This window comes from Ostrea edulis, chromosome 5 (genome assembly GCF_947568905.1).
Source record: "Ostrea edulis chromosome 5, xbOstEdul1.1, whole genome shotgun sequence".
Classification (NCBI taxonomy): domain Eukaryota; kingdom Metazoa; phylum Mollusca; class Bivalvia; order Ostreida; family Ostreidae; genus Ostrea; species Ostrea edulis.
In genome coordinates, this window is record NC_079168.1 from 64,986,830 (window position 1) to 65,013,371 (window position 26,542).

The 26,542-nt window shown below is 35.5% G+C and overlaps 2 protein-coding genes and 1 long non-coding RNA gene across 4 annotated transcripts in view; 2 read left to right on the top strand and 1 right to left on the bottom strand.

Moving 5' to 3' along the window:
• Positions 1–7,832, bottom strand: part of LOC125651739 (TIMELESS-interacting protein-like) — a 43,831-nt gene extending 35,999 nt beyond the window's left edge. The window contains exon 1 of one of the 2 annotated variants that reach the window (XM_048880483.2): positions 7,659–7,832. In XM_048880483.2, the coding sequence (XP_048736440.2) occupies positions 7,659–7,702 (44 nt within the window). In that variant the 5' untranslated portion in view covers positions 7,703–7,832. Of the gene's footprint in view, positions 1–7,422; positions 7,550–7,658 lie in introns of those variants that run through there. The other variant, XM_048880485.2, reaches the window with a different exon arrangement.
• LOC125663511 (uncharacterized) lies at positions 4,961–7,278 on the top strand. Its single transcript, XR_007365575.2, has 3 exons — positions 4,961–6,428; positions 6,677–6,755; positions 7,080–7,278. It is a non-coding gene; the product is annotated as an uncharacterized LOC125663511 (long non-coding RNA).
• LOC125651741 (ubiquitin-like protein 7) lies at positions 7,790–25,185 on the top strand. Its single transcript, XM_048880488.2, has 10 exons — positions 7,790–8,029; positions 8,150–8,269; positions 9,929–10,008; positions 12,330–12,414; positions 13,248–13,305; positions 13,811–13,911; positions 15,166–15,233; positions 15,315–15,395; positions 16,301–16,384; positions 24,927–25,185. The coding sequence occupies exons 1-10, from the start codon at positions 7,888–7,890 to the stop codon at positions 25,065–25,067; spliced, it is 960 nt and encodes a 319-aa protein (XP_048736445.1). The 5' UTR covers positions 7,790–7,887; the 3' UTR covers positions 25,068–25,185.
• Positions 25,186–26,542: the final 1,357 nt, after the last annotated feature.

Sequence of the window (26,542 nt, forward strand, 5' to 3'; positions counted from 1 at the left end):
GTTACACAGTAGGGATGAAACGATACAGTATCTTCTCGATTCGATTTTCGATACTTTAGTCTCGATTCGATGATTTTCAATTCGATACAATAGCATGTACCAAATTCTTTATAATGCTTAGATTTATAATGTTTATTGTATTTATTGCTCTCTGCAAATAAATTCTACATAATATAAAAACGTTTAACACTCTTATCACTTGTCCTAAAGCTGAACTATCACCATACCCAGGATTTATACATTGGGGGTGCATTTTTCATCTCAACTGTGTCCATTTTGGTACAGCAAAGTTTACTCATACTTTGATTGGGCAGTTTTCAATTTCATTGGCCAATCAGAAAGCTTGTTGGTGCCTTATGTCCCACCGGGGATGAAGAGGATAAGTAAGTAATCAGAAACCGTGTTATCAAAAGCAATTCTAGCACCGCATCGAACCGAAACAGACCCGGAATAAATCGAACATCGAATCTAGACCTCTACATCGCGATTCGGCCGCATTGCGATGCATCGTTTCACCCCTATTACACAGGCCACCATCAAACTCTGACACACCACCACTGCTGGCGTAGAATGAGCTCAGCTAGGCCACCATCAAACTCTTACATACCACCACTGCTGGCATAGAATGAGCTCAGCCAGGCCACCATCAAACTCTCTTACATACCATGATACCACCACTGTTGGCGTAGAATGAACTCAGCCAGGCCACCATCAAACTCTCTTAGCTCTGACGGCAGTGTGCGAAACTAACTTTAAAGTCCTATAGACTTTCGGTCCATAGACATTTTATTTCCTATAGACCACAACAAATTCCTATAGACCGAAATTTAACATGCAATATTCATTGTTATTAAAAAATAAATAATAGACACAAATTCAGTTTGGCAATTTGTTCATAGTTTAATTATATTCTTTTTCAATTTCATGCACGTCAAGCTTTTCAATTAGAATTTCGTATACTTTTTCATTTTGTTCCAGCTCAGTTTCACTGTCTGATTCTTCATCTAAGTAATTCTACTACATTTCGTTTTCTCATGATTTTCTGCGACTTTAGCCATGCTGGAACTCGTTGTACTGACCGCTTTCCGTTTGATTCAAGTGCGTGTACCTTCCACATATTTTTAAAACCATTCAAAAAGGATATTCGGAATTTGCATGAAATGGCATACATTGAAGTAAATATCAAACTGACATCCCCCCTGTTGAAAATGGAATAATCTGATTCGAATGATTTGTATATTCAGGGTTCGAAATTAACTTTTTCAAGCACTAGTCCGTACGGACTAGTCACTATTGATGTTCACTAGTCCACAAAGCATTTCACTAGTCCGCCCAGTATATCATATTAAATGATCTTCATTTTATTCAATAGTATTTAATCAAACCAAACACATCACAGTTGCATGCAATTCAGTTTCTGACACCTACAGAAGAAAAAGACCACCATATTTTATTTTGCATTCAATATCTTCAGAAGCATACAGTAAACTCCAAGTTAATCCTTTTATAAACGTCCATAAGTGTGTTTGAGATCGACATTTCCGTTGTTTTCGTGCTCAGTTCTTAGAGTCACAAGAGTTAGAAATTTTATCAATAAAGTCAATAAAATTCACTCGATTGAATAAGCCATGAGCTATAGTGTTACGAACTCCTGTGTTAGAGTCGCGAATGACGAGAACATGTGCCCACCAAATTCCTTGTTCTTAGATCACACTACTTGCAGCTCTTGCACCTCGAACCCGTTCTCGTGAGTTCGGAATCGGCAGGAATGTGTGCTCGTTCGAAGAACGGCAGTCTCGAACGCACTCAATGTGTTTGGAAGGATGTCATAGCCACACAAACACTTAACCATGCAGGTAATCGACCATAAGTTCAACCATCTAAGAGATTCGGGCAAATCTTGCTAAAATCTTAACTAATCCAAGATTGATTTCCGGATTTTCACTAGTCCGTACGGACTAGTGCTATAGAGAGTTTACTAGTCCGACACGTTTTTTTACTAGTCTCGGACTTACGGACATGAGGTAATTTCGAACCCTGTATATTGTACATTGTGGAACATTTATTACAGCTATGGAGTTAACAGAAACATCAGCGTACTACATATAAACTGGTCTCGCTTCTCATATATGTTAAATAAGCAGCGGAGAACCAGTTATTTACTCAGAATTCCTTCAGACAAGTCAGTCTATAGCTATTTCGATTGTTATAGACCGACTCGATTTTCTATAGACATTGTCTATCGGTCCATGGTTAATTTCGCACACTGTGACGGTAGCACGGTCAACATATATTAGACTTTATCAAGATTCAAACATATCAGGAGAGAGTGTTTATATTTGAAAAATATATTTAACAAGAACTGAACTACGAAATGCCAGATGTTTTCTTGTGTATAATTTTTTTTTATAAAATTCAAGTTTTTTTAACCAAGATTGTTGATGATTGTTCCTGGGTGCACTGGTCAATGATTCTTTGTTTTATGTTTGGTAAAAGGTGTTGAATTGAATCTTTATATTTACTAATGTTTGAAAATCCCAGATTTATATCTAGAATAGAAAATATTTTCCTGGTCCAAGTGTTGTAATCACTTGTGGATTGGTAAAGTTTAAAAGCCAAAGAATCAGACGTTATCAGATGATTTAATACTTGAGAATGACATTTTGGTCCAAAGTGGTAGTCTATCAAGTTCTGCTAGACAACCAGCATTGGATGTTTTACAGTGCACCCCAAGGATATATAATAAATATATCTAATAAATTCATTTCTATTTCATAGATAGGTTGACTTTATCGCTTATAATCAATCCAAACTTTGTACTGGACACCCTCAGTATTGGACAGTAAACTTGCAATATGAGTACCAACAACAGTACCATAAATGGTATACCAGGGATTTTTTTACCCCTAGAACCCAGGGGCCAGGACCTTCAAGTTTGGGAAAAATAGCGATATTTGATTGAAATTGGGAAATTTGTTTTATACAAATAAATAAGAAAACCAAACAAAAAATTAACCACTTGATGTATATCAATGTGGCTTAAACAAGCTTTAATTTTCAGTCTTTGGCAGAGAAGAAGCTGTCAAATTTTTTTGTAACAGAGTGGCACTGAGGTTCGATGGCCCCTCATGGCATATTCTCATCAAAGCATCCATCATTTGGGAATTTTTAGGCATCATTTTGGGAAAAACACCTGCTTTTCAGCATTGGGAATGGCCCAAATTTCAGCCCTCTTCAGACTCTAAAAAAAGCCCGTGAGAATTTAGGTTAATACACCTGTTAGAAGATTATACACCCATGAGAAGGTTATATAAGTGTTTTTACAATAAGATGTTTCTTTAGTGACATTTGATTAGCAAACATAGGAAAAATGCCAGGAGTTATAGAACTTTATATAAGGTGACATCAGCCATCATCAAGCTGTGACATAATTTGTTATGTAACATATGGATAAAGGAAGGTCAGCAATACATTATCTGGTCTTTTAAATTTTCAGATCTATTTAATGTATGAGTTAACCTAAAAATCTCTTTGAATCTTGCAGAATTTGAATTTTTTAATGCAACAATAAAATGTACTTTTGCAAGAGTTTACGCAGGAAATTGACCCAGATAGTGAAGTGAGGAAGATTCAGTGTGAGGAAGATGAGAAAGGGTATGAAAGGAGAAAATATGACCTTATAGCTGAGATGGAGATTGAATACAATTACAGTAAAACTGATATAGCGAATTTCTTGGATTGGTGAAAATTCATTCGGTCCTGTGAAGTGTTTTTTACTATCTGTCCGAATGTCCTGTGATGATTTTTGTTCTTCGCGAAGACTGTTCTATAAGGAGATGGGGTACCCACCGAGTGAAAACTTTTAAAACTGTTCTTTTAGAACTTTAGTTTCACACACTGCTGATATTTATAAATAACTACCGGAAATAATGGTAGCTAATGAAGCTAGAAACTAAAACCCCCATAGCGATGATCCCCTCCCTCAACATGCTCAAGTAGGCATCAAATAGAAATTCACGAACTCGACTGATCCTAATTCATACTCCTTACTATGATAGAACTGAGAGCTACAGATCCACCCCTTATAAAAACCTTCGATTTACGGCGCACAAAAAGCTGTGCACGGTTGAGGCCTGATATCGTTGTATTCTTGTGTTACTGTTTCAAAAAACTTTAATATAAAAAAATTTTCAACATATTTTTCTACTATACTTGTGTCCAAACATACCCTCAAATATTAATTAAAGCCCCAAACGACCCGAAAACTCACAGTTTTGAAATGATTTCGTTTGCTGACTAGCCATGTAAAGTAGCCGGTCAATTCGAATCCCAGTTCATTTACATACTTGCACATACTGTCTAGATGCCTAAGAATGGTAGATGTGAACTAATATCCCCACACATATTTTAGCTAAATATTTTAAATAATATATCATCCAAATTCTTTGAATAATAATTATTCAAATACCTAAATTCACGACAATGCGGCTTTCATTAGTCTGGTCTGGATCCCTGCCACATGAGTGCTTTAGGATCATATTGGACTTTTGTAGCATTTTCATTAATCAAGAGCTTATTTTACCTTTGGTAAAACTCTATGAATTCTTCGTGTTAGTAAATAAAGAGCGAATACATAACTTATAACGAATCTTATGAATAGATACCAGCAACAGTTCGAATTGACCGGCTACCTATTACAAGGCCACGTCAACAAAAGAAATCATCTGAAGCTGTGAGTTTTCGGGTCGTATGGGGTTTTAATTAATATTTGAAGGTATGTTTGAACACAAGTATAGTAGGAATATATGTTAAGAATTTTTTGATATATTGAATTTATAAGACAGCAACACAAGAATACAACGATATCAGGCATAAACCGTGCGCAGCTTTTTGTGCGCCGTAAATCGAAGGTTTTTATAAGGGGTAGATCTGTAGCTCTCTGTTCCGTCCAAATATTTTTTTTCACTTACAGTTCTGCAGCTAATACATGCCTAGATCAGGTTGGGAACACTTCCCCATTAGCTAAAATGCGATTATCCCTCTTTAGCGAGAAATAAACATTACCATAAACAGGTGTTTTGGCGTCTTTATTGAAAATAATGGCAAATCCCGTGCAACACTGAATAAGTGCGACACGCACTCAACATGATGCGAACTGTTTCTATGAAATTGACAACATAGTAATGAAATTCAGGGTTTGACATTTACTTTTTTGAGGTCACAGAGTACGAATTTGTTGTACGCGCCGTGTGATTGGTTCGCAAAGACATTGCTTAGTCTCGGGATCATCCGAAGGGTCTCGGGATTATTCGCGGACCAATCACACGACACGTTATAAATTCGTACTCTGTGACCTCTTTTTTGGCTGCCAGTGGAAGAGATGAAGCCCTGTCCGATCAATGCACGCAAGATTGTGTCAAATAAAAGAGATGAGATGGGTTTTGAGTTGAAGAGACTTGTAGTATGACATCTCCCCGACCTGCCGCTCGTCAAAATTCCTTAGGTAACGCTGTAATTACTTGGAAAATGTGCCCGGAAACGGGGACCCCCCGTTTGTTTACAAATTTTTGTTTCTTACCTTGTGTATTTTATTATACCGGTAGAAGGCCAATCTTTAAAGCTTACAAAAAGCGTGAAACGATTACATGAATCGAAAGAGGGATGAGATAGACTGGGAATTCATACATTTCAGAGAAATTATTGTAACCAAAAAAAAAATTATGAAAAAAAAAGGGGGGGTAGTAATATCCATACTTCAGGTGCCTGTGTAGCAATGTCAGGCATGCGCGAGTTATGGCACTTTCCCATTCTGCTCCATGTTAAATAGGTCATATTTATCAATGGATAAACGGCTTATAAATCCGTGCATGCTTTAATCTTTTGTGTTAGATTAAAAGTTTAAGGTGTATTTTAAACAGTACATACAGTGATTCCCGATAATTGTGCGAAAAAAAATGAATAATGCGGGAAATCTCGCATGGCTATTGATAACAATAGACGTAATGGCGGCCATGACAAGAGAAAACACCAAAGCTATAAATAGTTATTTTACTCGCATAAGCACATGGTCATAGCAGGTCATGTGAATGTTTGATGAAAGCTAAGATATTGAGGATTCTGGAAACATCGTGGTTACGTAGATCAATGCTTATTTATGGAAATTCAAAGCGAAAGTAGACGATAAATCGAGTTTAACCTCGTTTCTTTCGTTATTTTGCCCACTTGACAATACTTTGACAACTCTTATTAAACACAGAAATGAATTTTCTTTCATTTGGTATATAGTTTTCTACAGTAAAATATTGCACACAAGTGCACAATGCATTAAAACGAGTGACGCTTGAAAAAAAATCGAGCCATTTTTAGCAGGGGCAGATAACTCCATTCCCCCGTTAATGTCAGCAAACTGGAGACGGAGTATTTCTAAGGTTTGTCTTTGTTGATCAGAATCAATTTTTAACAGTATATTTATATTGTCATTCTTAAACATATTTTTGCAATTCTTAAGGACAATAAAGTAAATAAAATATGTTCAATCTTGTTACGGATCAGTTCTATGGACTATCACTGTTTCAGTGTTTGAAATGTTGCCGATAACATTGATATGTTTGTTGTTTTTCGTCTGATAATTATCATAATAGGTAGGTGTAATTTTCTTTTACAACTTTAACAACAGAATGTCAAGTGATTCTACTGACCCAGGAGATATAATACCACCCACTCCAAAAAAAGTTCATAAAAAGAAAAAGGAAAAGGTAAATAATTACTATGCTGATTGGAAAGCTGTAATAAACAAGTGCTAAAAGATTCCTCACAAGATGAAATTTTGATGCATTTCTTTCCCTTATTACAAGACTATTGCTTAAAAAAGTAGAATATATTTGAATGAGCATGTGTTAAAGAATTAACACTTAAAAAGACAGTAATATGAAAATGTTTCAATTTTAAAATATCATTTTCACAACATCAGTGCAATATTATTATGATAACAAAATATCCATGATTATGTAATTGATAACTAATTTATAACTCTGCTGATGTGTATTTCCATTAAAATTGCTCATGTATTATCTTTTTAGGTGCCTGGTTTCCCTGATTGGTACAATGTCAAATATACAGAGGATCCAGCAATCTACAGTTACAAACTGAAAAATGATCTGGAATCAGGGGACTTAAAAATCAAAGTTTAATTGACTTTGCATTTGATTTTCCTAGTAAAAATAGTTCTTTGTTTTAGCCATAACTTTAATTTGTAAAAATAAATATTGATTTACTGTTTTATAGTTGTTTTTCTTCATTTTTGATATGACCAAAAAATTGGCAGAAAACCCGATATGCTACTGATTTTCAAATGTCTGTATCTTTGTTGTACATTGGCCAATCTGAATAACTTTTACACCATTGAAATCCTTATGAAATTACCTTTCTTTTGATGTATAACAAGTGTGGTTTCACAAATTTTTTAAAAATTGCCTGTTATTGCTAGCCTGTGTTCCCAACCTGTAGATGACAAAACTACAGCTACACTCCTGAAGCCAAGACGAAAGTGATCAATGTGATGGATACCAGGTATAGAGATTACCTGAATACTTGTTTTCAAGCAATGAGGTCACAAAATTATCAATACAAAAAGTCATATAACAGCACAAAATCAGTACCTTGTCTTGTCTTTCGCGGCAATTTCCTTAATGACATGACGCATGCGTATGAAATTGAAAGTCGATTAATATGTCGTCCTTTAAAACTTCGTTGATGAGATGGCGATCGAAATATTAAAAGTACGTACTAACAAAAACATAGTCTAGGTCACCTACACGTTTGTCAAGGCAGTGTTCTACAAGTGGTGAGTCAAACGGCTTGCGTGACCTAGGCTAAGCAAAAACAAAGATGACTAGTTTGACAGTCTGCAATAGCATAGACCCAGGAAAACCAGAGAGATTAAAGATTAATGCCGTAAATTTGAAAGGTTCTGTGCAAAATCTGAAAGATGGAATTTCAAAGACGATAAATAAATCTGTTTCCGAATTTGGTAAGTTCATTTACACCTTACAGCAATAACACTCCGACGGCTGTGCTAGTGCAGCTAGATAAATTCTTATATTAAAAAATGCTGTTGTATGAGTTATTTCATTAAACAAAATTTTATTAGAGGTAATTTACTGTGGGCAGTGTTTAGATGAGCAGAAGCCTCTTGAGACTTACGGATTAAAGAATGGAGTCATCCTGTACTTGGTTAAAAAACATCACAAAGAACCAAGAAAATCACCAGGTATTAAATTAAAAATAATGTCAACAATAACTTGAAATAACTACTTGATAGAGATTTATAACTGAACAAAAAGTATCGTCATCAGATTTTTACCCATTTTAAATGTAAATGGTGCTTCTAGTAAGTTTTTACTGGAAACTGTAACACAGAGTACAACATTCTATTCAGAGTTAGAAGAAGAATATGAACCAAACAAAGAGTGTCATTATCAAATTTGATATAATATCCACAGGAATTTATCACATAATATGTCTTACAGCATGACCGTGTTTGAGGACGAAGCAAAAAATATTGGCATTAGTATCGAGATCCATAACAAGACAAAAAATATTAGCACCTAACGTGCAAGGACAGAGCTCAATCAAAGTATTCTAACTGTAGACATTTTTGATCCGCCTATTCATTGAACGCAGGAAACGTTATGCAACTGATGTAAACAGTGCATTGTGACATCATATTCAGCGTCGGTGTTTAGCATAGGTATGGTTTAATTTTTCATTAGTTTTCTATATTTTCCTTTTAAACATGTATATATGTGTTAACTATAGGGAGAGCTTCGGGCTGTGAGAGGGCTTTGCCCTCTATTATACGTGTTAACTATAGGGAGAGCTTCGGGCCGTGAGAGGGCTTTGCCCTCTATTATACGTGTTAACTATAGGGAGAGCTTCGAACTGTGAGAGGGCTTTGCCCTCTATTATACGTGTTAACTATAGGGAGAGCTTCGGGCCGTGAGAGGGCTTTGTCCTCTATTATACGTGTTAACTATAGGGAGAGCTTCGAGCTGTGAGAGGGCTTTGCCCTCTATTATACGTGTTAACTATAGGGAGAGCTTCGGGCCGTGAGAGGGCTTTGTCCTCTATTATATATATTGAGATATATTAGTTCATTGTATTATGTTATACGTTACACAGGAGGACACTCAAAAGTCAAAACCCCCATGCCTGCTTCTGGCTCCTTGTTCACACTACACAAATGTAAAACTAATCTGCATTGATTTAACTCTGTAGTGATGTCCAACATTCCTCTAAGTTACCTTAAGTTAGTGGTCAATCGGGATTGAAATTTGTTTAACTTTGATACTGTTTCGGAGCATGAATAGATTTAAAGAAACATTTTGTTCTCTCAGGGCTATTCTAAGTCGCCAAAAGTTAAAATGAATTTAATATTTCAATTGGTTCTTTTAGTACTACATTGAACAACATCACTAAATAATGTCACATTCCAAGATAGTCTCATAGTGCTGATTGACCATTGACCAGTTGCAACATAGAGGGAATTTTATACATGTACATCATTTGGGAGTTAAATCAATGAAGACATGTTTTAGATTTAAATTCATAGACCTGTGTAAAGTACATGTTATGCCTTTATATGTAAAACAAGGTAAGAATCTGCAGTTGATATCTCCATTGTCTTAAGATTCAGCATTTGTTCAGTTAAATGTAAGTTCACCTGAATGGTTTCTATCTCAAAATGATGACCACTTGTTCTATGTGTCAAAGGTCAATGTCACCGACCCACATGTTGTATTTAAAATGTAGTTTCAGGATCAAATATATCTTGAAATGAGCAAATTGAATTCGCTGAATTTGCTTGTTAACAGTTAATTGCTATGGAATTCACAAATTATTGTGAAGTATATTATTTCTATGTTTTCAGAAAAGATGTCTGACATGGCCATGAGTCAGTTGGCAGTGACTTTACAGTCTGCATTATTAAGCCCTTCATGTAAACACACTGTAAGTAAAATCACTCGCCAATATAGTAGAGTTTAATATGAAGTAGCATAAAGGGAATATGCCGTTTCAAGTTACATCCGAGTTATTTCCCTTTGGAGAACTCTTGACTATCTCATATTAGTAAGGCGCAAAAAAGCTTGTTTACATGTGGAGTGGGACAAATATTCATCAATGCATAAGTGAATGTGCTTAGTAAGTTTCTCAAATTGTAGTTTCATCACTGGTATTCAATTGATACACAACTAACACAAACTAAGTAAATGAGAAGTAGTCAGGTAGTAATTAAATACATGAAATTCTTATTATACCATGTTATTTCGTCGTTCATACGAATCATATCCAGGAAATTTCATGCAAATATGACATTGTTTTTATGTTTTCACTTTAGTAAACATTTCTTTCAATAGTATTTTGTATTACCTACATTAAATTACATATTTAAACAGAAGCCAGTTTTAATACATTTTATCGTCTTTTCCACTGACTGTAGATACATTCTGTCCCACTTAGACATCCAAAGTTCCACTAAATGCACCTCCGAAACAGAAGAGCTCTTATCTTGAAACTGGTGTATTAATTTGCTTGTTAGGGCTCCACCATGTAGCAATCACTGTGTGTCCAGAAATACTTTCTGTGGCACACAATAATTGAAGTTTCCTTCAGAACATTTTCTTAAATTTTTTTTATGCAATACTTGGATTAGGCAGAGAAAGCTCCCTTTCAATTTTCAGATTTATCAGCTGTATTGTTAGGAGTTATGAAACTCAGACTTTTTAAAATAATTTGTGAATAAGAAAATAATACTTTTTATGGCATTGCAATAATATAAGAAGATTTCCATAAATTTTATATGTACTATTTTTATTAGGGCTAAGACAGAAGGAAAACCCTTTTGATTTTCAGATTTCTGTCTGTCCATCAGCTCTTTCTCTGGCGTGTGATAACTTAAGTTTTCTAAGGAAGATTTTCATCTGTCCATCAGGCAACATTGCAGGGCCCTTTCTGATTTGTCAGTTTCTTAGTATCATGAGAAATGATAGAAACGGTATTCAGTGCCATTTGGTTTACATGCTTGTTATGAATAACTAATTTTTTGCTTATATTATATTATTGTAGGCATAATGGCCAAGGTGTTTGAATTCAGAAGATGATAAAATCATGAGATTTTGTTGTTGCTTAGTTTGATTTTTAGCTCACCTGAGCCAAAAGGCACAAGTGAGATTTCGAGATTTCTCTAAGCAAAATTTGTTCTGCAATGTCTCTGTTGTCATTGTTGTCATTATTACATATTTTCATCTTTTTCTCCAGAACCACTGGGCCAATTTCAACCAATCTTGGCACAAATCATGCGGTAGTAAATGGGATTTAAGTTTGTTCAGATGAAGGTCCATGCTCCCTTCGAAAAGGATTTAAAGAAATATTATTTAAGAAAATATTCTGAAGGAAACTTCAATTATTGTGTGCCACAGAAAGTATTCAACAAAAGAAAAAGGGAAAAATAGGGTGGGGTCTTTTAAAAATCTTTTTTTCAAGAATCACTTGACTAGAAAAGTTTTAAATTGATGTGAAATATTCCTGACATCATGTACACTCAAGTTTGTTCAAATTGTGACCTCCAGGTGTAGGATGGGAATGTACAGAAAATTAATTAAAACTAAAGATGATATACTGGCTAACCAATTACTGGTTGAAAAATTGTCAGTTTATAGAAAACTTGTAAGATGTGTACCTTTCCTTTTATTATCACATACAAAGCTCATTATTTTTACTTCAATTTATTATTAGTGATAAATGGTAGTGAAAAGTTGCCCAAGTTAACACAGAAAATGTCAGTCATACTAAATATCAAAACCATGACAGAATAGGAGACAAACTAATGGTTCCGATATTTGGTATTAAAACAAATTCTTTCAAGAGTAGCTGCGGTCCAAAGTATATACATGTATCAAAATGCAAACATTCCTAAGTTGTGTGGATTCAAGTTTTTCTTACTCAAATTTTCAACACTGGGGAGAGGGTGGATCAAATGTAACATAGTGCACGTATACAGGAAAGATCTTTTTAAAAGATTTCTTCTCCAGAACAGCAATCATGAATGTTAGTTGGTATTGAGGCAACCCTAAGTTGTCTGTGAATTCAAGTTCGGTTATTTTGTCACCCCAAATTTGGGGCTAAGGTTTGGGCCACAATATGGGGTCCAAAATGTGAATAAAGAATGGGGGGAAAAACTTTTAAAAATCACTATAGCTAAGCAACAGCAGGGCCTAGGTGACTCAGGTGAGCGATGTGGCTTATAGGCTTCTTGTTAATTGTTGTTTCAGATTGAAAAAATGTTGAATAGCCCAGAAGCATTGGAGCGTTTGATTTCTGCCACACCAGGGTTGGAGGGTGACCCTGTAGCTATATGTAAGTAGACAACAACAAATAAACAAGCAAGAGAGATACCTGCATTTTTTTTTATTGTTTTCTTTCTTTACTAATGTAGCATAACCATTTTTTTCTTTTGGATAGCTATCGACACGCTCACAATATAAAAAAATATATATATGAATGAATGGAGGTAGATCAAACTGAACATTGTCATAGTCAAACATAGAAGTGCTTCTATCTAACTTTGTTATCATTGTAGAGAGAGAGAGAGAGAGAGAGAGAGAGAGAGAGAGAGAGAGAGAGAGAGAGAGAGAGAATCTTGATTTTAAAAGAGTAAGACACATTCACAAATAGCAGAGTTCTGTATCTAGCCCTGTTAATTTGCAATGTTATGGTATTAAGTTGTAAGGATGAGGCTTATACATACCAAACAGGGGGTTTTTCTGTTGAGTTTATTCACTTGAGGAGACTTATACATACCAAACAGGGTTTTTTTCTGTTGAGTTTATTCACTTGAATAAAAAGCATTTGAACTTTGTAGACTGTTATTTTATAAACAAGCATAAGCTAATACATGCATGTATCTATATCACCCTAGCCCACAATACCAAAAGTTTAAAGTGATTATTAATATATGATTAGAAAAATTGTATGAGAGGTTAGGACATATGAGAAATTGATCAGTAGGCTTAAGATCTGATATGTTTTAGTTGATATGAATCCTAAGTCCTTTACCTGTAATCATGAAATCTTAATTGTCTGAAAATTTACTTAGCCAAATTCACAAACCTTCCTCTTTCTGGGAAATGATTTATATTTATGAAGCAACTACCACTAGTAATCTGTATAAATATATTTCTGTGTTGCAGCCATGTTGCAAGATCAAGAACTCCTGACAATACTCGCTCACCCAGAAAATATAAAACAGTAAGATATCATTATTCACACAGCAGGGCTTGAAGCTAACATTTTATGTCACCAGTCCAGCCGGACTGATGGGGAATGATTTTAACCAGTCCGCAGAAAAATTTACCAGTCCAACAGTTTTCCAGAAATAATTAAACATATTTCGTTAATGTAATTAAAATGAAATTTAACTCAAAAGATGAATATGCCTCAGACAATATTATAACACTTAAATGTGGGATTTATATAATTTACGAATCAGATTCGCCTGATATCTACAAATCAAAGCATGCCAAATGTGTGTATAAAATTTCATAAGTATATTTTCCAAAATGATGCTTTAGAAAATTAACCAGTCCCATCCGACTGACTAAAACAAATGTCAGTCAGTCCGCCAGACTTTTAACCAGTCACAGACTGACGGGCATATGTTAATTTCGAGCCCTGCACAGTGTATGGTGACCTTTAAGTTTATTTCCTGGATGTCTCTCAGAGATTGAATATTTGAGAAATGTTTTCTTTGCAGGGTGGTGGACAAACACCCAGCTTTTGGATATGCTGCAATGACTGTGTGTCAGATGGTGAATGAAGAAGGCTCTGGTAGAGACTCGGATAGAATTACTACAGGTATACTCAATATCAGCATCAAGATTTGATTTACTCCACTGTGCCTTGATTAAGAACATTATATTACATAAAGACATGAGAACATCAAACTAATTATTATAAACTTTTTAAAAATTTGCCTAAACATTAAAATCTTAAAAGAAATGGGGGAGGGGTGGGGGGCTTTGAAGCTTTTAAAACTGCCAAAGTTGGGGGTCCCACATATACCCCCCCCCCAGGTTTGACATGTTATCTGCATCCCTGATTATGTGTTCTGACTAGCTGATGACAGGTTGTTATCTCATGATTATGTGTTCTGACTGGCTGATGTCAGGTTGTTATCTGATGATTAAGACATGAAACATGTGATAGCAATGTATGATTTTAATTGCATCATTGTTTGTGACATCATAGAACTGACTCATAATACACACAACCTTGCATAAGTGTATGCTCGAAACACGATTATACTGTCCCACGACAGGTATCTACAATACATGGTTATATTGTCCCACGACGGGTATCTACAATACACGGTTATACTATCCCACGACTACAATACACGGTTAAACTGTCCCACGACAGGTATCTACAATACATGGTTATACTGTCCCATGACAGGTATCTACAATACACGGTTATACTGTCCCACGACTACAATACACGGTTATACTATCCCACGACTACAATACACGGTTAAACTGTCCCACGACTACAATACACGGTTATACTGTCCCACGACTACAATACACGGTTATACTGTCCCACGACTACAATACACGGTTATACTGTCCCACGACTACAATACACGGTTAAACTGTCCCACGACAGGATCTACAATACACAGTACTTATACTGTCCCACGACAGGTATCTACAATACACGGTTATGCTGTCCCACAACTGGTATCTACAATAATGTAGCTCTCGGATTTTTTTATTATTCTGACGTTTTCAAAAAAAAGGTCGGAAAGAGCTACAACATTAATGAAGGAACAGGACAGGTACTATCACTGAAGTGTTCGAGTTAGTACCAGTTCTGTGTCTCTACTTGATACTACCTTTCCATAGTCTTTATAACCTGCATACTGACTTACACTACATGTATAACATTTCCCAAGCATCAGAAAGTAGCAGAAAATCAATGTAACCAAATCCTGAATGATTTAAAAACAATAGTATTAACAGGAAAACATACTGATACATTTCATTAAGAATTGGTTTCTATTCTAACTTATTGCGATCGTTTGATATTGACTTAACACTTTGTTTTCAGGTTCTTTCTACTTAGATCAAATGTCTGATGATGAAGATGACTCAATAGCCAGTAGACCTGGTCCAAGTGTATGTATATAAAACATTAGGGAAACTCCATTTTGTGAATTCTGGATTGGTTTTTTTTGTTATTTGACACATTTTTTGTAGTCCGGTGGAATCACAGCATCACAGTTGGCTGCAGCTTTAGCATCAGCCACAGGTTCTACACAAGGGGGAGCCACTAGTCAAGTAAGTTCCGATCCGCACACACGAAATGGCCAATAAATGGAGCGAGTTAAATGAAGATTAAAAAATTTTGACCAGTTTATACAATATAATCTAGTTTGTGATGGTTTATATTTTATACCCCCACCATTAAATAGCCAGGTCATGTAGTGTTGTCCCATATTGTCCATCTGTCATTGCATTATATTTGCAGTTTCTGAACTTTGGGAAATTTTTGTACAGTAATAGCGAGAATATATTTTTCTAACTTTTCTCACAGTTTTCAAGACAGGATTTAACAGTGTTGCGTCGTCTTCATTGTGAAAAGGTGATGATAACAAACAGTGATCAATCTCATAACTCTTACAAGGATACAAAATTAAGGGTAGCAAACAGAGATCATTGGATATACATGTACCACAGGTGGGATCAGGGGCCTAGGAGGAGTAAGTATCCCCTGTCAATCGGTTATATGTAAAAGTCACTGTTTGGGAAAAGCAATTACTCTTCCAAAAAGTTTGAAGAGAAGTGTCAATATATTCCCAAGATGGGGCCACAATACTGGGTTTAGAAGTTTTGAATAGAGATACATGTATAGAGATATAAAGGAATTTATTTTTAAAATCTTTCATTCAAGAACCCCAGGGATATACTTTGTTTAATTGATTGGGAAGTATCTGTACATAGTGTAGATTCAATTTTCTCATTCCAAGGTAGGGCAAATCCACAATAAGTGTTTACAGATTTATACTTCAAGTAGCCCAAACTTGTATATGATTTTCTCTGCAAGAGCAAGGTGAGCATTGTGGCCCATGGGCCTTTTGTTTTGAATTTTAGAATAACCACCATATCAAAAGAAAGACTAGTATTCTTTAGTTTTTATTGCTGATAAACAAATAAAGTAACTTGATATAATCCATTTGTTTCAGCCTTTGCAGAATATTTTACCAGGTGCAATAACAGCAGATTTCTTCCAGCAAGCCATTAGACAAGCTCAGGTGTCCACTGACCAGGTACGTGTTAAGGTCACAACTTAATCAAAAACCATGTATTCATCTCATCAATTTTTTATACACCTGTATTTCTATGAATTTTATTGGTGAAATGGGTAAAAGAAAAATGTACAGATCTATTAGCTTTTTTAGCTCACCTGAGCTGGAAGCTCAAGTGAGCTTTTCTGATTGCCTGCTGTCCGTCGTCGGTCCATCCGTCTGTCTGTAAACTTTTCACATTTTTGACTTCTTCTCCAGAGCCAATTTCAGCCAAACTTGGCCAAAAGCATTCAAGTTTGTTCAAATGAAGGGCCGTGCCACCATCAAAGGAGAGATAATCACAAAAATGCAAAAATAGGGTGGGGTCATTTAAAAATCTTCTCAAGAACCGCTATGCTAGAAGAGCTGAAATTTACATGAAAGCTTCCTGACATAGGTGCAGATGGGGCCACAATAGGGAATCAAAGTTTTACTTACTAATATAGAGAAAAATTTTAAAAATCTTCTCAAGAACCATTGGGCCAAAGAAGTTTACAATTACATGAAAACTTCCTGACATAGTGCAGATTCAAGTTTGTTAAATTCATGGCCCCCCAGGGGTAGGATGGAGCCACAATAGGGGATTGAAGTTTCACATGCTAATATATATATGGAAAATCTTTAGATATGGGCCAAGGTGTCTCGAGTGAGCAATATGGCCCATGAGCCTCTTGTTTAAATACAACCTAGCTTCAACAAAGTCAGGAAAAGGAGGGATGGGGTACAGAAATCCAAGCTAATGCCAAAGTTTTGGCCTTTTCTCACCTTGTGGCAAGTAGACTACAAATCAAACTCGCCCACCCTGAGGTTCTCCTTTCAACTTATTGTGCGGATGCATAGGTTATGTCTGTCCTACATTTTGTGCTTTAGTAATCCTGATGAAGGACAGTGTTTAGGTCTGTTCTAACCTTGTGACTATAGTACAGTACAAGTCAGACTTAATTATATGACACATCTCAGATGTTTCCTTTACCTCGTAGTATGGATACTGCATCTGAACTACATTTTGTGCTTCAGAGATTTAGTTAGAAGTAGTACGAGATTTTAATAGGTCTTTTCCAAACTTATTACAAGTTATATATCAAACATTTACCATTGTCTACAGGTGTTTTATTATATGGTTTATGTCTGTTACCATCTTATTGCAAGATCAGCACTATGTTGGCTTTCACTAAGAAGGTGCAAGATTATAAGATTTTGATAGGAGCAATAATTTTGCAAAGTGTGTATTTTAGATTTATAAGGATGCATCAGGGGTTATAGAATAAATATGGTGTTCAAATATGCGGCTTTTCAAAATAGACTCAGTTTTGTGTTTGATGTGGGGGAGGGGGTAATTCATTAGTACATTTTCAGTTTCAGTTGATGTCAGTATTGTTGGTCTAATGAGAAGAATACTGTACATTAGAACAGTCATTATATAAACCCTGAAAGGAACTTGCTTGACATGAAGTGGAGATGTTTACGTAATCCCTTTTCCCCTCAAACCCAGTCAACATTGTTTGTTGATATGAAATACAACACTTCTAGAGATTTTAATTATGTATCTCCTTCAATGGAACATCAATCTAATTAAAATTATATCCTTTGATCCGCTCACGTATATTGCTACACAAGGCTGTGAGCAGATCAAAGGATCTAATTTTAATTAGATTGATGGAACATGAGATGGTATTGGGAAGTGGTGCATGGCACAATAACCTTGACCCATTTATAAAGTCAATGTCAATCTTTTACTGTAGAACGGACTTTAAATCTAGAAATATTGAAAGACGATGATAAGACAAGATGCACTGTACCAGAAAGTTTTACTTTGACCCATTTCTTCATTCAAAGTTTAGAAAAATACAATCCAATCACAACTTTAGAACCTTTTGACATGAAGACTTGAAAGTTAAAACAATCATCAATGAGATTAAGCTGAGATGCACTGCATTATAATTTTTTACCTTGACACATTTCTTCAGGGTCAAATTATAAAAATACCAAAAGGCAGTCAAATGATAAAAAAAGAAATGTGTTCATTTCTCAATTAATCAACTTGAAAACCCTTAACCCCTTACATGGCAGGGAAATCAGTGTTTCTTGTGAATTAGCAACATATAATCAATGTATTTTCTTTGTAGTTTTGGTCTTATTTACCTATAATAAAGTATATATTTCCTGGAAGTTGAGATTATTAACTTTCTGAAAAGGACATTCAAAAAGGTTTTTTTGTTGCTATGGCAACAAGAACTGAGTAGTACTGTGGAAATTCATTCCGATAGCTATATTCTAAGTTTCATTTGATATAGATATGAAATAAATGGTGATAATAAAATCAGACCAATGCTATCAAATGTATATGTATATTTGGAAAGTTGTTGTGACACTATAAACAACAAGAGATGTTTGTAAAACACATATGCCCCCCATGGTGCAAAATTGAAAAGGGTTATACACACACACATCATTTAATTGAGAGTAGTATCATCAATTCAAAATATTGAGCAGACAATATCTTCCTATGTCAAGAGTGGATTGACCATGTGACCTAAAAATCAATAGGGGTCATCAACTCCTGAAGATGTACCAGTGTACCAAGTTTGATGTCTGTCAAGCAAAGGGTTCTCAAGATATTGAACGGACAGTATATTCCTATGTCCAATTTGACCCTTGACTTTTGACCATGTGACCTTAAAATAATTAGTAGTCATCTTCTCCTGAAGATGTACCAGTGTACCAAGTTTGATGTCTGTCAAGCAAAGGGTTCTCAAGATATTGAGCGGACAGTTTATTCCCATGTACAGTTTAACCCTTGACCTTTGACCACGCGACCTCAAAATCAATAGGTGTCATCTTCTCCTGAAGATGTACCAGTGTACCAAGTTTAATGTCTGTCAAGAAAAGGGTTCTCAAGATATGGAGCAGACAGTATATTCCAATGTCCAGTTTGACCCTTGACCTTTGACCATGTGATCTGAAAATCAATAGGGGTAATTTTCTCCTGAAGATGTACCAGTGTACCAAGTTTGATGTCTGTCAAGCGAAGGGTTCTCAAAATATTGAACGGACAGTATATTCCTGTCTAGTGTGACCCTTGACCTTTGACCATGTGACCTCAAAATCAATAGTGGTCATCTTCTCCTGAAGTCGTATCAGTGTACTAAGTTTGATGTCTGTCAAGAAAAGGGTTCTCAAGATACTGAGCAGACATTATATTCCCATGTCAAGTTTGATCCTTGACCTTTGACCATGTGACCTCAAAATCAATAGGGGTCATCTTCTCTTGAAGATGTACCAGTGTATCAAGTTTGATGTCTGTCAAGCAAAGGGTTCTCGAAATATTTAACGGACAGTATATTCCTATGTCCAGTTTGACCCTTGACCTTTGACCATGTGACCTCAAAATCAATGGGGGTCATCTTCTTCTGAAGATGTACTGGCGTACCAAGTTTGATGTCTGTCAAGCAAAGGGTTCTCTAGACATTGAATGGTCAGTATATTCCTATGCCCAGTTTGACCCTTGACCTTTGACCATATGACCTCAAAATCAATAGGGGTCATCTACTCCTTAGGATGTACCAGTGTGCCAAGTTTGATGTCTTTCAAACAAAGGGTTCTCAAGATATTGAGTGGACATTATATTCCTATGTCCAGAGTAGATTGACCCTTGACCTTTTGACCTGAAAAACAATAGGGATCCTCTTCTACTCATAACTAATCCACATATGAAATATCATTATCATCAAGTGAATGGTTCTTAAGATATTGAGCGGACAACACATGGTCTACATACCGACCGACAGACCGACCGACCGACAGGTGCAAAACAATATGCCCCCTCTTTTTCAAAGGGGGGCATAAAAATATTGCAGAGGTGAAATGGTTACCATGGATATAGTGGAAAGGTGAAGATAACGAACAGTGACCAGTGAGTTCTCATACTTTTGTTGATTTGTGTGAACTTGGGCTAAATGGAGTCAAACTACTATTCATTATAGGCTAAGATGGTCATAATATATCACAAAAATAAGTTAAACTAGACACGATCTCGTTGCGAGCAACGAGTAGGTCTTCCGTCCGATTTGTTGATGCACTCGGAGTTAAAAAAAAAAAAAAAAAGACAAATGAGTCCCAATTTAGTTTCCGACTTTAAGACACTTTAGATATAATCAATTTTTCATATCATAAGCTTCTGAAGCAAAGTTGCGGTGAAATTCGTTTGAAATTCGACTCTCCAGGCGAGCCATAAGGCCCGCGGGCCTATTTCTTGATGTCATTTGTTAGCCCTCTATAGACTCAACAACTTTAGTTCTATATGTCTTTACAAAATATTTACCTGTATAAAGTTATTGAGATCGACCGATATCGACAAAAAATCGACTCTACAGGCGAGCCATTAGGACCATAGGCCTATTTCTTGATATCAATCGATAGATCTCGATAAACTGAACAACTTTTGTTCAATATGTCCTTACAAAATATTTACCAGTTACAAGTTTTTGAAATCGACAAAAATCGACTCTACAGGCGAGCCATGAGGCCCACAGACCCATTTTTTGATATTGATCGATAGGTTATGACACATTGAACAACTTTTGTTCAATAATGCTTTTCAAAAAATATGTCGTTTTAAAGATATGAGGCGTCAAATATTTACGATTTTGGCCCTTAAAATCTCTAATTACGTAACATATGACCTACTTTTTGATTTGATAAGATCAAGCTCGTTGAGATGAACATTTCCGCTTCTACAACTTATTATAAAATATTAATAGTTTCTGAGATATTCTCAAAAACATTTGGACCCTTCTGAACCCCTAATTTAAAGGGCCAGCCCGTTTTGCTTGATATCGTAAGAAAGGCCTTGTCATTTTAAACATTTTTTGCTCAACAAGTATTTAGAAATTCTTTACCGTTCTCGAGTTATCTCTACAAGAAATATTTAGGGGCCAAACTGTAGCTCCCTAACGGGGCCACATAGGGAAAAAACGAAATGTACATATTGTTTAGATTATCATTCTGAACAACTTTTGTTCAATAATGCTTTTCAAAATATTTGTCGTTTTCAAGATATGAGGCGTCAATTATTTATGATTTTGGCCCTTAAAATCCCTTATTACGTAACATATGACCTACTTTTTGATTTGATAAGAACAAGCTCGTTTAGATGAACATTTCCGCTTCAATGACTTATTACAAAATATTAATAGTTTCTGAGATATTCTCATAAACCTTTGGACCCTTCTGGGCCCCTAATTTAAAGGGTCAGCCCCTTTTGCTTGATATCGTAAGAAAGGTCATGACATTTCAAACATTTTTTGTTCAACAAGTATTTAGAAATTCTTTACCGTTCTCGAGTTATTTCTAGAAGTAATTTTTAGGGGCCAAACTGTAGCTCCCTAACGGGGCCACATAGGGTAAAAACGAAATATGCATATTGTTCAGATCATCATTCTGAACAACTTTTGTTCTTTATTGCTTTTCAAAATATTTGTCGTTTTCGAGATACAAGGGGTAAAAAATTTATGGTTTTGGCCCTTAAAATCCCTTATTACGTAACATATGACCTAAATTTTTATATGAATAGATTTGGATTGTTGAGATGAACATTTTTTGTTCTTTGACTTATACCAAAATATTAACGATTTTTGAGATATTTGATCTAGACTTTGAGCCCTTCTAGATCCCTAATTGAAGGGGCTAGCCCCTAAATCTTGATATTTTCGAAAAGATCTCGTAAATGTGCACAACTTTTGTTCTACATGTCTTAACAAAATATTTGCAAGAAAAAAGATATTGGAGATAAAAGGTCAAAAATCGCCGAAATCGCCGAAAAATTTTGGCATCCATTTTTTCAGGTCCAGGCGAGCGTTTAGGCAAATCGCCTCCGGTAAAATCGAATCCCCCACAAATCTTCTAAAATGTTTACTCTATATTGTGTAGAAATTTCAAGACTCTAGCTTCAAAACTAACGGAGGAGATGTGTGGACAACAAGGCCCTTCAAAAAGTCACTAAAAGAGAGATAACTCCTGACCGGAAGTGACGTCAAGCACGAAATTTTGCAAGCAAAGTCTCGTCACCAAAAGACATCTTTCCTGAAAATTTCGTGAAAATCGATCGAGAAATGGCTGAGAAAAACGCGTGTACTACCAAGGAAAATAATAATAATAATAATGAAGAAGAAGAACGCGAACAATAATAGTAAGGTCTTCCGCAGGAGACGGAAGACCTTAATAATAATAATAATAATGAAGAAGAAGAACGCAAACAATAATAGTAAGGTCTTCCGCAGGAGACGGAAGACCTTAATAATGAAGAAGAAGAACGCGAACAATAATAGTAAGGTCTTCCGCAGGAGACGGAAGACCTTAATTAAATTTTGGTCCATATATCAAGGTCATAGACCCTTTATTTCCATGTCACTGTCATGATAAAATGCCAACACATTACAGAGATTCTAATGAAAACAGATGGGTCAAATTGTGAAAAGTTATACCTCTTCTCTTTTTATTTACCACAAAATAGAACGATATAAAACAGAACACTTTATAACATTTTAAAGAAAATTATTTACTCGAAACAATATAATTTACAAATTTATGTCCAAGTGAAATGCTCGGAAGCATTGCTCACAACACAAATGCCTGTTACAACTAGCACAGCCATACAATGTATCTTTCCTCCTTTTTTTCCCCAGCTTAGTACACCATTTACAAGTGGATCTTGGCCGATCCCGAAGAAATATATTATGACACATTTTGACGATGGTTTAGTTTTCCTTCAAGGACTACATGAGATGATATTTCATTTTAGATATGTAGAAAGGAGTAAGTTTCAGTGTTAAGAGGTAAATTAATTTTAAATCATATATATGCTGATTTTATAACACGTGTAATGAAATATATATGCAATATTATGATGATGAACTGGCACGTAAACCAGTGATAACAATCAACATTGTTTTCCCAAAATTAACTTTTTTATCAACTATAATACAAACAACTATATATGTGCTCTTTTGCTGTGTCAACTTTATTCCAATTATATGACTTTTCACACACCTATTTGAAAACGGCACAATATTTAGCGAATGCGGTAGATAATGCAAGGTAAAAGATATTGCAAAAATTCAATACAATTTAATTAACCTACTACTCTATACATTAAAAAAAAGTTATAATATTTACCGTAAATTTTAATCAGAAAAAGTTTTCTTTCTTATTTGTTGATTTTTCCCTATCATTTGAATGTTATAACCCTTATTTTTAGACTTTAAACAAATCTTCCAATACTCTATTGGAGATGCGTAAAAATGCATTATCTGCCATGTAAGGGGTTAAACATCAAGACTTCATACTTTTGAGGACAATTAATTGTACAATATTGATGTAAGATGGACAATATTGACAACATATTTACAGTGACTGCTCGCATCATACTCTTGCACTCATTATTGCTGCTCCAATATAAGAAAACCAAACTTTGAAGGGGAGATATCTGTTGTACTCTGTACTGCTTATGAATGAATCTCTCTTTTGGATAACACTTGGTTTGTGACTAATCTCGAGGCAGATATCAACTTCTATAGTTTTTGGACTGTGGTGGTTTAGAGGTTAGAGCGTTCACTCTGCATGCGGAAGGTCGGGAGTTCGAATCCCGGCTACGACAGACCTAAATTGTTAAAACAGGTAGTGACAGTTCCATCGCCAAATGATTGTATCAAGTGTGAATGTCTCGGGTCCTCGGAGATTACCTTAAAAAACGGATGTCACAGTAGGTGTGGCATGCTAAAGAATCCTCACTGCACAATGGCCGTAAGCGCTGAGCAAAGGCCAAATTTAAAGCCCTTCAACGGTCTTGGTGACGTCGCCATATGAGTGAAAAATTCTTGAGTGAGACGTTAAACAATATATAATAAATTAATCAGTCTATAGTTTTTGTGAACCTCATTATCTTGATTACTTATGGAGGTGTACTACATCATGATAATGGCTGACTTCCTTTTAAAACATGGATGAAAATATGAATATCAGCAATATTTGTGTATTCCTTTTCAATGGCTGAGTACAGTAGCTCAGTAGTTTAGTGTGTCTACTGATGAAATGTAGATCGTGGGCTCAAGTCCAGCAGGGGTTTTAAATTTTTTCCCGTTCTACTAAAACTGCATTTTTTTTACTAAAAATTGTTGTACATATCCTCCACTTTTCATTCACATCAAATCTCTCTGGTAAAGCATTCCACCTCAAGCATAAACAAAACATGTATTTGCTGTCTGTGATCTCATATAACAATGTCATTTCATGATGCCATGGAGTTGTAGTTTCACATTTAGCTATTTCACATTGCATTTTCTAACAAGATTAACTCAAGAAAGGCTGTGAAAGAAATCTGTGTACATGTATAACAAAACTGTGTCGAAAACCATAATTTATGAGGGGGTTGAGGGTTGCCCCTGAATTATGCCCACATGATTCTTATCTATTCTAGAAGCTAATAGAACTTGATCTAATTTCCTAATAGCTGAGACATTGTTTACAGGGCCAGTTATTACAGACACAGCTACAACAGCTGAGAGACATGGGCATCACGGACGAGGCTTTAGCCAGGCGAGCTCTACAAGCCACAGGCGGGGACCTCCAAGCAGCTCTAGACATGCTATTTGGGGATGGACAATTCTAATATCAGTGATCTGACTGTTCCATAAGAAATGTGGAATGAAGACAATGTCTATATGTGCTGTAGAAGATAAATATACTATTTATCTAATATGTGTTTAATAAAATGGTTTGTATACAAAGCTGATGTTATTTGTTTTAAATACATGTACACATAGTATTATTTTGAGGAAAGGGAAATACTCGGGCTTTATTAGGTCACCTGAGTAAACTCAGGTGACTTACCGTATTGCAATTGGTTGTTGTCTGTCGTCGTGCGTTAACAATTGAACATTTTTAACTTCTTCTTGATAACTACCATTGGTTTGAAGCATCTTTGGGACAAGGGGGACATAATTGTAAATTTCAGGACTCCAGCACCCCTGGGGCCTTAGGGGCAGGGCAAAAACTGCCCAAAAATGACCAATTTTCAAAAATCTTCTCAAAAACTGCACACATGTAATAAAAACTAAATGCATGGTGTTGTAGAGCAGGAAGGCTTGTTAGAAGAGTAAAGGGTGTGGCCAAACTTGGTATATCGTGTTTATGTGTAAAACACTTAAATAACATCTTCTTTAGTGCTATTGATACTAAATTAAAACTAAAAGGATATTTAGAAAGAACAGGTAGTCCTTTACCAAAATTGTAAATTTAATGATCCCAGGGATAGGGGTTTTGGTATCAGGGTGGGGCCAAAATGGACAGTTATTAAATCTGTGAACAATAGTCATTTTTAAATTCTTGATAACTATCATTCCAATTCTTTTCAAATTTGGTATGAAGCATCTTTGGAACAAAAGTGACATAAATTGTATATTTCAAGATTCCTGCACCCCTGGGGCCTTAAGGGCAGGGCAAAAACTTCCCAAAATTGACCAATTTTCAAAAATCTTTCCAAGAACCACACGTTTAAGAAAAACTAAATGCATGGTGATGTAGAACAGGAAGGGCTCTACCAAAATTGTAAATTTCATGATCCCCAGGGTAGGAGTTCTGACCCCAGGGTGGGCCAAACTTATTAAATAGTGTTTATCTGAAACTACAGTCAAACTTGTTTTAAGAGGCCACCTTAGGGAAGTTATGAAAGTGGCTACTTATGACAGGTGGCCTCTTATTCCAGTTTGCCCTGTAAACAGCCAGTCAATCAATATATGAACAAGTTATAAACTTTATTACACTTCACAGAGTAAAATAAGGTGAATTTTATAAAAGTACTGATTGTACATATGTACATGTACATTCATTTCCCGTAATGTGTCATCGCCATTTTCTTTCTGTATCCACATTATTGTCAAAATCCTCTAAGTATTCAGCTTTTCTTTTCAAAATGTTGTTTATCTGAGTCTTGCCAACATTTAATTCTGCTGCAATCTTGCGAGAAGAAATATACCTTTTTTATCCAGATCAATCATTTTGATTTTTCCAGACAAAGTTAAAACTTTCCGTTTTACAATCGGCGAAGACATTTCAACAGTGTGTTAAAAATGACAAACAACGATA

Bases quoted from the DNA above. Each gene is read 5' to 3' on its own strand.
- LOC125651741 (XM_048880488.2), top strand. From the start codon at position 7,888: ATGACTAGTTTGACAGTCTGCAATAGCATAGACCCAGGAAAACCAGAG. The intron at 15,396-16,300 runs GTAAGTTCCGAT...CATTTGTTTCAG, and splicing joins AAGGGGGAGCCACTAGTCAA to CCTTTGCAGAATATTTTACC. The intron at 16,385-24,926 runs GTACGTGTTAAG...CATTGTTTACAG, and splicing joins CTCAGGTGTCCACTGACCAG to GGCCAGTTATTACAGACACA.